At 35.7% G+C, this 17,496-nt stretch overlaps 1 protein-coding gene across 2 annotated transcripts in view; it reads right to left on the minus strand.

The window, feature by feature from the left end:
- Window positions 1-17,496, minus strand: part of GYS2 (glycogen synthase 2) — a 60,542-nt gene that overhangs the window by 24,686 nt on the left and 18,360 nt on the right. For both annotated transcript variants that reach the window (XM_068560246.1, XM_068560245.1), the window contains one exon: window positions 13,994-14,138. In XM_068560246.1, coding sequence (XP_068416347.1) covers window positions 13,994-14,138 — 145 coding nt within the window. The remainder of the gene's footprint in view (window positions 1-13,993; window positions 14,139-17,496) is intronic.

The following is a 17,496-nucleotide window of genomic DNA, read 5'->3' on the forward strand; positions in this document are numbered from 1 at the left end:
CTATTAACATTTCTAGTCTCTGACTATCATAGAATTGAAAATTCATAAAAGTTTATAATAAATTGCTGACATAGAAAATCAAGACTATCTGACTGAAATAACATTGAGTGATGGGAATTATGAAATACACGAATAGCAAAAATAGTCATTGTTAGAGTTTTCATTTATTGATCACTTGCTGTGCACCAGGCACTGCTCTAAATACCTTGCAAGTAACTCATTTAATCCCTGCAACAGCCAATAAAGCCGGGGTGTCTATCTGCATTTTCAGAGGCAGAAACTGAGGCACAGAGTTGTCAATAGAATCTGTTCCAGAGCACACGTGTCAGGAGGACCAGCAGTGTCCGTGCGGTCTGCTTCCACCTGTTGTAGCTTTAACTGTGCTGTGCACTAAACTACCTCTTGTCATTTTATTTTGGTTAAATGTGTGGGAAGTGTTCTGTCCATACGGAACATTGGAAAAGTAGCCCTTTAGGTCTAATACGTAGCTGAGTCTTTCTACCTAGAAGATTTTGTTGCTTGGGCAGGGAGACATTTTTGGTTTTCCAGAATATTGGTCTGTGATAAGAAAGAGAGGCACTGCTCAGAGTATATGGTGGAAATCACCTACTGAGTTGAATTCATGGGTTATTGTATATAGTAGCAGTAAAAACAAAAGGAATAAAAAAATTAGCACATGGCAATGAAGATTTTTGCAGTGGAGATTTGAGCTAGAAGTATAAGTATGCTATCATTTTGAAGGATATTTTACAGTTAACAGGCTATTCCCTTGAAATGCTTCCACAAAATCAACCCAGGCTTCTTGGTCATTTGTTGTGAAAAAAAATTTTAAAAAGAACTGCTGTTCTTATGATTTTTTACTAAGTAATTGGGCATTTGCTACTGATCAGGATAGCGGACAGACCCCTCTTACAATGTATCTCTTTCTATAACATTTCTCTCAGGCTTACTTTGAGCCAGACTTTATTGTAGACTCTATTAATTTAATTTTCATTAAACCATATGAAGTAAGTTCTTTTCACTGTCCCCATTTTGCAGATGAAGAAACTGGCCTGCGGAGAGGTTATCTGCTAAGGTCAGATAACCATAATTGTGGTTGCCAAGGGAGTGAAGGGTGGGGGAAGGATGGATTGGGAGTTTAAAGCCAAGGCGGCCTAGCTCAGGAGTCTACATCCTTATCCTCTATGTCAGGCAGCCGTACTGTCCACAAAGAGGGAGAAGGCAAGGCTGTTTATGAATACCACATTATTATGACTTTAATTCCTCTGGAATTTTCTCACTGCTTCACAAACAATTAAAAATAAAAGATGTGTCTTGACAAATATTGTGTGATATCACTTATATGTGGAATGTAAAATATGACATAAATGAACTCATCCACGAAACAGAAACAGACTCACAGACATAGAGAACAGAATTGGACTGGGAGTTTGGGATTAGCAGACGCAAACTATTATATGTAGAATGGATAAACAACAAGGTCCTACTGTACAGCACAGGGAACTATATTCAATATCCTATAATACACCACAATGGAAAAGACTGTGAAAAAGAAGATATATATATATATACATATCTGAATAACTTTGCCATACAGCAGAAACTAACAACTATACGTCAAGAAAATAAGTTAAAAAAAAAGATGTGTCTTGAAATTAATTGTCTCAGTTTATTAGCCTAAAGAATTAGGTCAATGAGGTCTTTTAACATCTGTATTTCTAGTGCAGAATAACCTCCCACATAGAGGCCTACATGCAGTGGTATCCAGCACTCCAGGACAAAGAGAGAGAGAGAGAGAGAAAGATGTTTTATTAGAAATATTTGCCCATCTCCATGGCGTAAATACTCCCACCATGACTGATTTCAAGCTACTAATGTGAATACAGAATTGGAAAGAGATACAAAGTAACACCGTTACATACTATTTCCACCGTACAAATGCAATAGACATAAATGAGAGTATTGATCACGGTAAAATGTAGTAAAATAATTAGGAATTGATGTCTTTTGAGTATTAATTTAGTTTTTAGTATAATATTTAATTGTAAGTTTACATAATTTAATTTTTTTCTTTTACTTATTTTTTTATACAGCAGGTTCTTGTTAGTCATCCATTTTATCCACATCAGCCGATACATGTCAATCCCAATCTCCCAGTTCATCCCACCACCACCACCACCCCCTGCCACTTTCCCCCCAGGTGTCCATACGTTTGTTCTCTACATCTGTGCCTATATTTCTGCCCTGCAAACCGGTTCATCTGTACCATTTTTCTAGGTTCCACATATATGTGTTAATATACGATACTTGTTTTTCTCTCTCTGACTTACTTCACTCTGCATGACACTCTCTAGATCCACCCACGTATATACAAATGACCCAATTTCGTTCCTTTTTATGGCTGAGTAATATTCCATTGTATATATGTACCACATCTCCTTTATCCATTCGTCTGTCGATGGGCATTTAGGTTGCTTCTATGACCTGGCTATTGTAAATAGTGCTGCAATGAACATTGGGGTGCATGTGTCTTTTTGAATTATGGTTTTCTCTGGGTATATGCCCAGTAGTGGGATTGCTGGGTCATATGGTAATTCTATTTTTCGTTTTCTTAAGGAACCTCCATACTGTTCTCCATAGTGGCTGTATCAATTTACATTCCCACCAACAGTACAAGAAAGTTCCCTTTTCTCCACACCCTCTCCAGCATTTGTTGTTTGTAGATTTTCTGATGATGCCCATTCGGACTGGTGTGAGGTGATACCTCATTGTAGTTTTGATTTGTATTTCTCTAATAATTAGTGATGTTGAGCAGCTTTTCATGTGCTTCTTGGCCATCTGTATGTCTTCTTTGGAGAAAAGTCTATTTACGTCTTCTGCCCATTTTTGGATTAGGTTGTTTTTTTAATATTGAGCTGCATGGACTGTTTATATATTTTGGAGATTAATCTTTTGTCCGTTGATTTGTTTGCAAATATTTTCTCCCATTCTGAGGATTGTCTTTTCATCTTGTTTGTAGTTTCCTTTGCTTTGCAAAAGCTTTTAAGTTTCATTAGGTGCCATTTGTTTATTTTAGTTTTTATTTCCATTACTCTAGGAGTTGGATCAAAAAAGATCTTGCTGTGATTTATGTCAAAGAGTGTTCTTCCTATGTTTTCCTCTAAGAGTTTTATAGTGTCCAGTCTTACATTTAGTCTTTACATTTAATCCATTTTGAGTTTATTTTTGTGTATGGTGTTAGGGAGTGTTCTAATTTCATTCTTTTACATGTAGCTGTCCAGTTTTCCCAGCACCACTTATTGAAGAGACTGTCTTTTCTCCATTGTATATCCTTGCATCCTTTGTCATAGATTAGTTGACCATAGGTGCGTGGGTTATCTCTGGGCTTTCTATCTTGTTCCACTGATCTATATTTCTGTTTTTGTGCCAGTACCATATTGTCTTGATTACTGTAGTATAGTCAGGGAGTCAGGGAGTCTGATTCCTCCAGCTCCGTTTTTTTCCCTCAAGACTGCTTTGGCTATTTGGGGTCTTTTGTGTCTCCATACAAATTTTAAGATTTTTTTGTTCTAGTTCTGTAAAAAATGTCTTTGGTAATTTGATAGGATTGCATTGAATCTGTAGATTGCTTTGGGTAGTATAGTCATTTTCACAATACTGATTATTCCAATCCAAGATCTTAGTATATCTCTCCATCTGTTGGTATCATCTTTAATTTCTTTCATCAGTGTCTTATAGTTTTCTGCATACAGGTCTTTTGTCTCCCTAGGTAGGTTTATTCCTAGGTATTTTATTCTTTTTGTTGCAATGGTAAATGGGAGTGTTTCCTTAATTCCTCTTTCAGATTTTTCATCATTAGTGTATAGGAATGCAAGAGATTTCTGTGCATTAATTTTGTATCCTGGTACTTTACCAAATTCATTGATTAGCTCTAGTAGTTTTCTGGTGGCATCTTTAGGATTCTCTATGTATAGTAGCATGTCATCTGCAAAGAGCAACAGTTTTACTACTTCTTTTCCAATTTGTATTCCTTTTATTTCTTTTTCTTCTCTGATTGCTGTGGCTAGGACTTCCAAAACTATGTTGAATAATAGTGGTGAGAGTGGACATCCTTGTCTTGTTCCTGATCTTAGAAGAAATGCTTTCAGTTTTTCACCATTGAAAATGACGTTTGCTGTGGGTTTGTCATATATGGCCTTTATTATGTTGAGGTAGGTTCCCTCTATGCCCACTTTCTAGAGAGTTTTTAATCATAAATGAGTGTTGAATTTTGTCAAAAGTTTTTTCTGCATCTATTGAGATGAACATATGGTTTTTATTCTTCAATTTGTTAATATGGGGTATCACATTGATTGATTTCTGTATAGTGAAGAATCCTGGCATCCCTGGGATATGACCAGGGTCATATGACCCTGGTGCATGACCCTTTAAAGGTGTTGTTGGATTCTGTTTGCTAGTATTTTGTTGAGGATTTTTGCATCATATTCATCAGTGATACTGGTCTATAATTTTCTTTTTTTGTAGTATCATTGTCTGGTTTTGGTATCAGGGTGACGGTGGCCTCATAGAATGAGATTGGGAGTGTTCCTTCCTCTGTAATTATTTGGAAGAGTTTGAGAAGGATGGGTGTTAGCTCTTCTCTAAATGTTTGATAGAATTCACCTGTGAAGCCATCTGGTCCTGGGCTTTTGTTTGTTGGAAGGTTTTTAATCACAGTTTCAATTTCATTACTTGTGATCGGTCTGTTCATATTTTCTATTTCTTCCTGGTTCAGTCTTGGAAGGTTATACCTTTCTAAGAATTTGTCCATTTCTTCCAGGTTGTCCAATTTATTGGCATCATGTTCCTTGTAGTAGTCTCTTAGGATGCTGTGTATTTCTGCGGTGTCTGTTGTAACTTCTCCGTTTTCATTTCTAATTTTATTGATTTGAGTCCTCTCCCTCTTTTTCTTGATGAGTCTGGCTAATGGTTTATCAATTTTGTTTATCTTCTCAAAGAACCAGCTTTTTGTTTTATTGATCTTTGCTCTTGTTTCCTTTGTTTCTATTACATTTATTTCTGCTCTGATCTTTATGATTTCTTTCCTTCTGCTAACTTTGGGTTTTGTTTTTTCTTCTTTTTCTAGTTCCTTTAGGTGTAAGGTTAGATTGTTTATTTGAGATTTTTCTTGTTTCTTGAGGTAGGCTTGTATAGCTATAAACTTCCCTCTTAGAACGGCTTTTGCTACATCCCGAAGGTTTTGGATGGTTGTGTTTTCATTGCCATTTGTCTCTAGGTATTTTTTGATTTCCTCTTTGATTTCTTCAGTGATCTCTTGGTTATTTAGTAAGGTACTGTTTAGCCTCCATGTGTTTCTGTTTTTTACGGTTTTTTCCCTGTAATTGATTTCTAATCTCATAGTGTTTTGGTCAGAAAAGATGCTTGATATGATTTCAATTTTCTTAAATTTACTGAGGCTTGATTTGTGACCCAAGATGTGATCTCTCCTGGAGAATGTTCCATGCGCACTTGAGAAGAAAGTGTAATCTGCTGTTTTTGGATGGAATGTCCTATAAATATCAATTAAATCTATCTGGTCTATTGTTTCATTTAAAGCTTGTGTTTCCTTATTAATTTTCTGTTTGGATGATCTGTCCATTGGTGAAAGTGAGGTGTTAAAGTCCCCCACTATTATTGTGTTACTATCGATTTCCTCTTTTAGACCTGTTAGCAGCTGCCTTATGTATTGTGGTGCCCCTCTGTTGGGTGCATATATATTTAAAATTGTTATATCTTCTTCTTGGATTGATCCCTTGATCATTACGTAGTGTCCTTCCTTGTCTCTTGTAACATTCTTTATTTTAAAGTCTATTTTATCTGATATGAGTATTGCTACTCCAGCTTTCTTTGGATTTCCATTTGTATGGAATATCTTTTTCCATCCCCTCACTTTCAGTCTGTATGTGTCCCTAGGTCTGAAGTGGTCTCTTGTAGACAGCATATATACAGGTCTTGTTTTTGTATCCATTCAGCAAGCCTGTGTCTTTTGGCTGGAGCATTTAATCCATTCATGTTTAAGGTAATTATCGATATGTATTGTTCCTCTTACCATTTTCTTAATTGTTTTGGGTTTGTTTTTGTAGGTCCTTTTCTTCTCTTGTGTTTCCCACTTAGAGAAGTTCCTTTAGCATTTGTTGTAGAGCTGGTTTGGTGGTGCTGAATTCTCTTAGCTTTTGCTTGTCTGTAAAGCTTTTGATTTCTCCATCAAATCTGAATGAGATCCTTGCCGGGTAGAGTAATCTTGGCTGTAGGTTCTTCCCTTTCATCACTTTAAGTATATCATGCCACTCCCTTCTGGCTTGTAGAGTTTCTGCTGAGAAATCAGCTGTTAACCTTATGGGAGTTCCCTTGAATGTTATTTGTCATTTTTCCCTTGTTGCTTTCAATAATTTTTCTTTGTCTTTAATTTTTGCCAATTTGATTACTATGTGTCTCAGCATGTTTCTCCTTTGGTTTATCCTGTATGGGACTCTCTCTGCTTCCTGGACTTGGGTGGCTATTTCCTTTCTCATGTTAGGGAGTTTTTCGACTATAATCTCTTCGAATATTTTCTTGGATCCTTTCTCTCTCTCTTCTCCTTCTGGGACCCCTATAATGTGAATGTTGTTGCGTTTAATTTTGTCCCAGAGGTCTCTTAGGCTGTCTTCATTTCTTTTCATTCTTTTTTCTTTATTCTGTTCTGCAGCAGTGAATTCCACCATTCTGTCTTCCAGGTCACTTATCCGTTCCTCTGCCTCAGTTATTCTGCTATTGATTCCTTCTAGTGTAGTTTTCCTTTCAGTTATTGTATTGTTCATCTCTGTTTGTTTGTTCTTTAATTCTACTAGATCTTTGTTAAACATTTCTTGCATCTTCTCAGTCTTTGCCTGTATTCTTTTTCCAAGGTCCTGGATCATCCTCACTATCATTATTCTGAATTTTTTTTCTGGAAGGTTGCCTATCTCCACTTCATTTAGTTATTTTTCTGGGGTTTTATCTTGTTCCTTCATCTGGTACATAGCCCTCTGCCTTTTCATCTTGTCTATCTTTTTGTGAATGTGGTTTTTGTTCCACAGGCTGCAGGATTGTAGTTTTTCTTGCTTCTGCTGTCTGCCCTCTGGTGGATGAGGCTATCTAAGAGGCTTTTGCAAGTTTCCTGATGGGAGGGACTGGTGGTGGGTAGAGCTGGCTGTTGCTCTGGTCTACATAATTTAATTTTTAATAATGTCTGTGTTTAGTAATCAGCTCACAAATTTCCTGAAATTTAATAATTGGTTCTTGTGAGCCAGGATGAGCTGGTTCCAGCACCCCACTGCCTACGTGGCTTAAGACATAAGTTTCAAAAAATGTTTTTATGTTTCATTGATAGATATGGAATCATATGGACACACGTAATGACATAATTAAAATTGTAGCTTTGTCTCTAGAGTAAAAATATTTATCTGGAATCTAATTATTACAAATAATGTTTAAAGTGATCCTTTCAATGTTTACTATATTAGTAAGGCTCTCTTCAGTTTGTGAGCAGTTCCACTCTAGAGTTGGTATTGCTCTGAATTCAGTGTTTTCATTAATTAAATTAGTTATAAAAATATGATTAATTTGTTTATATAAGCAATAAACTCGCATCATTCAAGTTTCAAAAATTCAAAATATATACTTTGAAAAATCTCCCTTGTACTTCTGTCCCCCAATCTTTCTCTCTCCCTCAGGAAGCAACATTGATTCCTAATTTCTCACTAGTGTCCCCAAGTAGAAGATAACGTCAGTGTCATCCATCTTTCTGAGGGTAGGTAATGCCAACACACAGGGAAAATATTGACCAAAAGATGGCGGTTAGAGTTCATGTTAAAGCATTAACATGGACTCAAAAGTCAATAACTGCAACACTATTAATAACCATACTGAATCGCAGGTGACAAATTGAAACATGCGACATTTAAGGCATAGATGTGTGTGTGTATGCATGTGTACAATTCTTAAAAATCAGTAAGAAAAAAGAGACATCCTGATAGAAAAAAAAAAAAAAACCTCATAGATAAATAGAAGATTAAATACCATTGTCAAACAAACTGGTAAAAAATGTTAAAACTCAGTATTCAAAGACAAATGGATATGCCATACCATTTTTTACATATCTAATTGGCAAAGACTAAAAAAGTAAGAAAGTCATTGTTGGTAAGAATGTGTGGAAACAGACACTTTCCTATTTTTGTGTTGGGTTTCTCCCTGCCACTGAAGAAAATGTATGTTCTCCAACTGCCCTGGCCTCTTTGCACTATTTTCTCATTATTCAAAATCCTGGCAGAAGCATCTGACTGACTGATCCTGAATCTCTCGTTTGCTTCCTATCTGCTCAGAAACAGGGGGGAAAAATATCACATTTTGTCCTCCTTTGACTTTTGTGGTGGAAAGTAGGGTCTTACCTCCCACTAAGACCATACAATATTTAAAAAAAAAAAACAAAACAGAATAAATTCAGAATTTGGGTGGGCAAAAAATCTCTTACCACATGGATGCCTTTGAAATAAGGAAAAAGAAAAGAAATTTGATATTCTTAATTACATATAGCTAATCCAGCTCCCTGGATCCTCTCTTTTTTCTCTAGGTAGTAAAGCAACTGCGTAAAAAAAAGATTTTGTAAATGAAAAACATTGTAGAAACTGAAGAACAACTGCATTGTGGAAACCAGAACTACTCTAGTTTAAAATCTCTTGCTTGGACTCACAGATGTAGAGAACAAATTAGCGGTTACCAGTGGGGAGGTGGGAGGGCAATATAGGGGTGGGGGATTGGGAGGTACAAACTCTTGGGTGTAAGAGAGGCTCAAGGATGTGTTGTACAATATGAGGAATATAGCTAATATTTTCTAATAACTGTAAGTGGAAAGTAACCTTTAAAAATTGTATAAAATTTTTTTAAATATTAAAAGAATAAAAATAAATAAAATATCTTGCTTGGTTTTTGGAGCAGGCAAAATATTAGATTGCAAGAAACTTATCTTGGCTATGCACAGAGCTCACAGAATTGTTGTAACAGTCCAAGAAAGTAACTTCTTATTTCATTCCTTTTTTGCCCTCTTGGGTATATAGGTATCTCCTGTATAGATGAAGACTAGAGTCTTATCTGTTGTTCCCTTAAATTTTACCTAATCAAAGAGGACTTCTCTGAAACGCTACATAAAGGAAAAAACAAAAACAAAACATGTCCACCACCTCCACCTCCACTCCCTATTCCCTGATCTGATTTACTTTTCTCCACGGCGCTCATTATCCCAAACATATTGTGCATTTATTTGATAATCTGGTCTATTGCCTGTCTCCTCCCTTCAGAATGTAAGCTCTATGAAGGTAGGTACTTGCGTTTATCCACTTACCCTTTCCTATTGCTTGAAGCAGTGTTTAATAACTAATTGTTGGATGAATGAATAATTTCCATATTACTTTATTGAAATGTGGCTCCATACTTAGAATTTTGGGAAATAGAATCTCCATACAGTTTGAAAGTCTAATTGCTCAGGAATTCTGAACCAAGGGTGAGTTATGATTCCTTGGGCATCTAAAATAGTACTATTGAAACAACAAGGTCCTACTGCACGGCACAGGGAACTATATTCAATATTCTGTGATAAAACATAATGGAAAAGAATATGAAAAAGAAAGTATATATATATATATATATATATATATGTATAACTGAATCATTTGGCTATACAGCAGAAATTAACACAACATTGTAAATCAACTATACTTCAATAAACTAAATTAAAAAAAATAACAGGGCTGGCTGGGCACCATCCAGATGGCAGCACTTACAAGCTGTTTGGCTTTGGTATAGTCACTTGACCTCTCTGTGTCTTAGGTTCCTCATCCATACCAAGGAGGGATAATAATAGTTCTTATCTCATTAGGCTACTGTGATGATGAAATGAGATTATTCATGTGAACAAAATACTAGAATGGGGCCTGACACGTAACAAGCATTCAATAAATATTATTTATCATGAAAAAATAAATATAAAAAATAAAATAGTATTATTGGCTACCAGTTGTTGACAGCACAAAAACAAAACAAACAAACAAACAAAAAACAACAACAAAAAAAACCCCTAAGAGCTTGCCACCAAAAAGGAATTGAATGCTGCCTCGGTGTCTTATTTAGAGTGCGTATGTTGTCATCACAGTACCGTATCCTGTTTTATCATCAGGTTTTAGTACTGGCACAATATGTACACCTCACTACAGATGTGTAACTAGTTTAAGGTGTATTTGCTCATATTTTTCTTCCAATTTTTTTCCTTGGGAAGGGCTCAGGTCTTAGTTCTAAGCTGGAAGTATATTGCAGCAATGATTAAATCCAAAAGAGCTGACACTGATGCTTCTTTGTACTTTTTTAATTTCTGAGAGATCACCATGGGAAGTCTGTTTCTTGTTGCAAGTTTATTCTACTGGTTTGAGGGCTACTGGGACTCCTTACCAAGGGGATTTTGGATCATTCTTTGCTTTGATAAGTGGAAGTGACTTTGAGAGAAGCAATTCAGAATATAGCTTTCAGTGATATCACGTATGCGATGACTCACTATAATCATGAAGAAAGAATATGATTCTAACAACCTTGGCCAAGGGCCACCTGAAAAATGCGTTTATTATATCATAACTGAACACTCCATACCTGTCTTGTCCATATGGTATTATACAGATGCACTGTCAAAATATTCTACAGAATTTTGAACCATTTTACTGAATGTTCTGAATGCAGTAGACACTCCTGGGATTCATTGTCTTGTGAATAATTCACATCATCACACATCACATAAGGGGACTGCTAGAAATTCCCTAAACTCCATATAATAGATTTTGAGAGTCATACCAGTTCAAGATGAATATTCTTGCAAAACACCCTCTCTGCAGCCTGGCATCTATACACTGGGTTGGGGTATAGAGCTGTGCTTAGTGTGTTTGAAAAAAGTCTACAGGAGCTTTGGACCTCAATGACCTTTCTGGCAAAATGGCATGAAATCACTCACTGGCTAGAGTATTTTATTTTGTTGACATTACAATGTCAAATTTAGTTCATTTATATGACACCTCTTTAAGATGACATCACAAAGCCTACATTTTCTAAGAAATATCCAAATTGTGAAGTTCGGACAGATGGTACAGTTCTACAACAAAATCAAAAAATTCTTACAGGGACGTTGATTCTCTTTGTAAAATTTACATCTCTGAACAAAATCAGATGGTTTTGAATAGAACTGTGCCTTCGAGTTTTTCACAAATTCAAACTACCAAACGTTAGGTGAAAGGAGGACAAGGAGTGATTTTATAGTAAATGTGGGAATGCATGAGCTGCTGGATGTATTGGCATTCTTCAACTGGAGAAATTCGTTTGGGAGTTTTTTGCTTCAACATAGAATAAAAACTTTTCAATATATATTCCATGAGGGCAATCATTTTGATGTACATTATTTTCAAGTTTCAAAGCAGATGTATTCAATTGTATATTTGTAATTAGTAAATTTATAATGTTGCCCTCTCTCCAATATTTTTAAAAAATCATCTTTTAACATCAGAAATGATTTTGAGTGGAATTTATGGTCAAAGTATAATAATGCAGTAATAAATAAGGCTTTGCCAATTAGCATATGTTAATATTATTAAAAATATCTGGCCCTATATAAGCTTTTGATCCAGCCAACATTTCCCTCTTGCTCTGGAGCTATGCCCACACTTTTTAGCTGTGGTTATACTTTTAACTGGGGAAGACTTCAAGGAAAACTAAAAAATACAAAGTCATGATGTGCTATATGTTGCTTTTTCTCAGAATGCTCTTGGGAAAAATTTTGTGTTTAATAATCCATTAAAAGTCTGTGGACCTTCTTGAACCACAAAGCATCAGGGATCTCACAATTTCAATCAGAGCCAACACGTGATTCTTTTACTAGTCAGAAATGGAGTAGCTTATGGGGTTTATAGTTCTAGTAGAACCTCCAAGTGAAGTTAGCAGAAACAGAGATGAGAGCTTGGGGAAAGTCTGATCCATACAAAATAATAATCGTTGTCATTTTCTGAACCTTTACAATGAACCAGGCACTGATCTGAGTTCTTCCCGTGTAGTAACTTATTTAATCATTGCAACAATTCTGGATAAGAGATAGTATTATCAGCTCCATTATGCAATTAGGGCAAAGAGAGTTTAAGCAACTTTCACAGTGTCATACAGCTAGTGACATATATTCAACACAAAGTCATTTTTGATACTGAATTCAGGCAGTTTGGCAACAAGTCCACAGTTTTCACCCCTATCCTACAGCAATCTCCTTAAGAAAACAGGAAGTTAAGAAAATAGTATATAGAGAAAGCAGGATCCAGAATCTGATCATGGAGAATGTCTGCTTTTAAAAGATGGAAGATAGTAGAGAGAACCTATTAGAGACACTAGAAAAGAATCATATTTGAGAAAACTTAGAATATGTAATGTCATGAAAAGTAAGGAATGACAGAGGTATCTGCCACCTTTAACTGCTAAAGAATGTCAAGGAACATAAAGAAAATTACAGAATTCTGAACTTGATGACTTTTGAAAAAGCAATTTAGACCAAGTGTTGGAGGTTGGAAATTAGAGTTGAAGGGGCTGTGAGTAAGTGGAAGAACTATGGATTATTTTTCTAAAATATTTAATAAAAGGAGGGAGGATGAGATTGTGTAGACATCTGACAGAGTAGTGGCTTCAAGAGAAATTTTTATTTTAGTATAGGAAAAAACAAAACATTTTTGTAAGCACAGAAAAGGATACTGAGGATAGGGGAAAAAAGGAAGATCCAAGAAACAAGTAAGCATATTGATGTAGCAAACTCTCGTAAGAGACATGAGAGTGAGAACAAAAGTGAATCCAAGAGAACCCTTGGAAAGAAAAAAGAATAACATAGGATCTTGAGGCTGCCACTATTCAAATTACTTGGATTCTTCTTTTTTAATTATCTAGAACTTTGAACTGCTTTTTCTGATATTCAACTGGTATCTGAAAGAAAGACAGCTAGAGACAAGACCACAGCAATCAAGCAAGGAGGATGTATTAATTAGGACTGTTTGGTTGCAAGTAACAGAAACCTACTAACACTAAGTATAATAAGGAGGGATTTATTAATAAGATGCTGGAGTGTCTCATAGCAAAGACTTAGCTGGGCCTCAGGAATTAGTTTAAACCATGATCTAAATCACTGTGGAAAGTATAGAGTTCTCTCTCTCTCTCAAACTGTTTCTGCTTCTTATTGTACTTCACTATAGTTTAACTTTCTTTGCATCTCATGCAACATAATGGGAAAATGGACACTGCTAACAGCTTCCAAGGTGACATTTCTATTATACAAGACTGCATTCAAACAGACTCATCTGTTTAGACTCCTTCTTATGAGAGCATTCTGATTGGTCCAGCTTATGTCAGATGTCTACCTCTGGACCAATCATCTGTGGTCAGGTGACAGTGTCATGTTTTATGAACATGCCTCTTGGCATTGCAACCTCTGGATGGGTCTGGGGATAGTTCCCAGAAAAACTTACAAGAAAATCTTGGGAGAAGTAAAACAACAGGTTTCTACTAAACAGGACCAATGAGGCGATGTTCTAAGATGTAGGACTAGGGTAGTATCACTCACATTTCTGATATTTTCTGTACTTTCATTTTCTTAAAATAGAAAAATCAACTCAGCTTGCTTACACACAGGAAGTCATTATGACAACCCAGTTCAGAACTAGGGCATTTTAAGCATAGACTATTCGACAAGCACAGATTGTACACTAGTATGTTCCAGATATAGCTTAGTGTTCAACAAAGCTACTGAAAATGAGAATTAAAATATGTGTAAAGATTTGAGTGGTAATAGTGAATGCAATTTTTCCTCTTATTATTATTTTACGCATTTTTATTTCAAACAAAATTCCCATAGATCGGTGACAAACTCAGGGATAATAATTACCAGGCTTTCTCTTCAGCATGTGTTCTGCCTCTATTGCTGTTATTTCAGAAACAGTGGTGAATACATGAGCACAATGGACTGAGGCACGCTCCATGCAATACCGGTGATAAATCTGCCTTTCCCCAGCCTCTTTGTCTATGTTAAACTGTGAACACAAAACAAAACACATGCACATACACATTTGCTTACACCGATCCTTCTACACGAGCAAAACAAAATCACATATTTCTCATATTGTTTTTCCTCAAGGCTGTGTGAAATTTTATGACCACAAAAGAAATAATGATAAATTTCTATTAAACCCATTACTAAAGCACATAGCTACTTATGCTTACAAAAAGTGCTGTTTACTTCATCTGTGCTTCTAAACTGCCATTTAAACCCCTATGTAAATGATATTTCCCCTTTGCTATAATCATAGAGAACTCTTGATGTTTTTGGCATTTTAATTATCCTTTTACTTATTTTATAAATGTTGAGCTAATTCCTTTCCCCAAGGTCTTTATCATATTTTTTCCATAAGCAATGAAACAAGGCTGACATTAAACTTGATACTGAAAGTAAGGATAAGTATTATCCTTCCTATTCACTAAAGGAAACCTGACAAAGAGAAAAGACAAATGCTTTTCCATGTTATATAACTCCCAACACCGTGAAACTTCAAGTAGTGTACAGTTACTTTAATTAGATGGTGTGTTAGATTGTGTAATCATCCATTATTCTGGGTACCTTAACTCTAAAAAAAAAAGCCAAACCCCCAACAGTTACTTAACACAGTTAGCAAATGTTGCGGGCTTTTGCCATTTTGCTTAGTTACTGAATGTTATGTCTCTATAGCTGCATATGAAACTAGCAGTGTCTAAGACAAAAAAGTATATAAAGTTTCTGGCATTGTATTAGTGGGGTGCTTTTTGTAATAAAGATTATTAGAAGCTCAAGTCTATGTATCAGACACTTCTGATATCATATTTAATCCTCATAAACCAGAGACACATTTTTTGTCTTCATCTTACGGAGGGGGAAATTGAAACTTTTAGGGGTTAAGAAACTGGCCCAAGGTCACATTCCTATTAAGTATCTTAGCAGAGCCCTAAATTGATCCCAAATCATTTTGACTCCACACCTGAGCTCCTGCCTGCTTTTATATCAAGTAGATTCCAGCTCAATCAACATGGCAATCCCAATAACGACTGTACCATACAGAGGAATGTACTAAAAGAGACTCATTAGATGATTCTAGAGATTACAACAGGGACATTCCTAGAGCATTCTTTCTTGACTGTAATATTTGCAGCCATCTCTCTGAAAATGTCTGAATCAAGGCTCTATATGGCATGCTTAGATCAGCTCTATATGGCTGGTCTCATTCATTCAACCAAATCTCTCATTCAGCCTACATTTGTTTAGTAATTTACATACTTTTGTTGCTTTCAAAGAACTTATGAATGAGAAAGCAGGTAAAAATTGGGCAGAAATGAGTAAGTGTCTGAGTAAGGTACAGGATCAGAGAGGGTCTGATTCATCCTGGCTAAGGAGAGAGAACAGTATCTCATATTTATGCAAGTGTTCATATTGTCAGTATCACCTCTAGAATGTATGATTTTCAAGGGCAAGGAACATGACTTATTAATCTTTGTATTTCTAAGCTGATTAGATAAATAAAATGACATTTGGACTGAGGCATGAAAGTTTAATTTGGGGAAAGGTTATTTTGGACTGAAAAATTTAGTTGCCCCAAAGAACAAATGTATAAAGTCAAACTGTATGTGCTGAAAATAGTAGGACATCTGATGTGACTATAGCATTGGGTGTAGAATGTAGGACACGTAATAGAGAGACATCCTGGTAATAGGACCAGATCTCAGAAGTCCCTGAAGACAAGGCTAGAAATTCAGCCTTTGTCCTGAATACAATGGCAAGCACTGAAAGGGCTCAGTTAGAGGTATGGTAAAGACATAGTCTATGTTTGAGAAAAATAACTCTGGAATGAAATGTTTCCTATCTCATTAAGTTTTGGGAAAAGTAAATGAGTTAACACACATCAGATGTTTAGAAAAGTGTCTGGCATATGGAAAGGGCTCAATAATTTCAGCTATTGTTATTATTTAGTAGTAATGTTGTTGTTATTGTAGAGAATAGTAAGATTTCCCATAGGGGTAGCACTTAACATTTGAATACTATTTAGAGGTGAGAAGATAGGATTCCTAAATGAGGAAACCAAGTATGCAAAACTACAGGGAGAGGATAGCAGAGGCCTTGCGATCCCCTATAATTGAAGTTGACCAGCTCAAAACTTGGTCAGAGGAAAGAGTTAAAATCCACCAAACAATTGTCTATGGTTTTCTTCACCATTTTCTAATCCCAAACAGCCCTGTCCTCACTTTCCCATCTAGGAAATCCCATTGCTATCAAGAAAAGAGAGGCCTAAACATAAGAAAACTAACGCACATCCCCCTTTTATTTAAAGCATTAGGTATCTAGTCATTATCATTGAGGAGACGATTGACCAATGGCAGGACCGATAAGAATGAATTTTGAAACATCTTCATGGAGAGTCTCAGAAAATTCATATGCTGGCTGAAAATAGTTGCAATGCTATTTTAACTAATACATTTAAGCCAAAACATAAACAAACATCAAGGTCCTTATGAATCGGCTATTAACCAAAAATGTTTTCAGTTCATGTCTTTGAGTAAAATAGTTCTAATCTTTCTGCTTTTATAAAAGTTAAATGCTTTTATCCTTGTTCTCATTTCCCCCCGATGTCTACTTGCCTGAGTCAGAGCTCACTGAAACTGACTGTGGATCCTGTACCAAAGACTAATTTATGACTCATTTCTTATGTGGAACTTTTGAAAACTTTTCATATATATAATTTGGTGTTTTGCTGTTTCACTGAATTTCTAAACCTACTGTGAGCGTTGGAAGGTCTGCTGTAGAAATTGATATGGGGGCCTTTCCTGTGAATAATGATTATGAGTTTTTAACTTAAAACCTAGTTCTTAATTACTTGTTATTTATTTACTAGTCACTCTGCTGAGCAGGACTTTTTACTAGAGAGATGGGCTGGGGTCTGACTAAGCTTCCCTATTTCAACAACTGAGGGGTTTAAACTAGGGAGATATATAATCATATTTGAAGATAGTGTGATATAAACACTGACCTTTTATTGAGCAGATAAAGTTATAATATATAACTATATATTATAATGGTTTTGTTCCTTAAAAACGATGAATAAAATCTGATGAATATTATTAGTTGTTTTTATTAATTGTTTCATACAATGCTCTTAAGTATTCCGCTGTGAAATATTTGATATGCCTGAAATATTTGATACGCCTCTGTAATATTTTCTCTTTCACAAAAATCAAAGTCTGGTCTTCTCCAGGAAACACAGTGGTTGAGTTTATCACAGATCACAGGTTTGCCCTTATTAGTCTACCATTAGGAAATCTCCCTGATCTCCTGACTTTTTGAATTCCTTGGTGACTTTATTTTAAATA

The sequence above is a fragment of the Eschrichtius robustus genome, chromosome 13, assembly GCF_028021215.1.
Source record: "Eschrichtius robustus isolate mEscRob2 chromosome 13, mEscRob2.pri, whole genome shotgun sequence".
NCBI classification, from domain to species: domain Eukaryota; kingdom Metazoa; phylum Chordata; class Mammalia; order Artiodactyla; family Eschrichtiidae; genus Eschrichtius; species Eschrichtius robustus.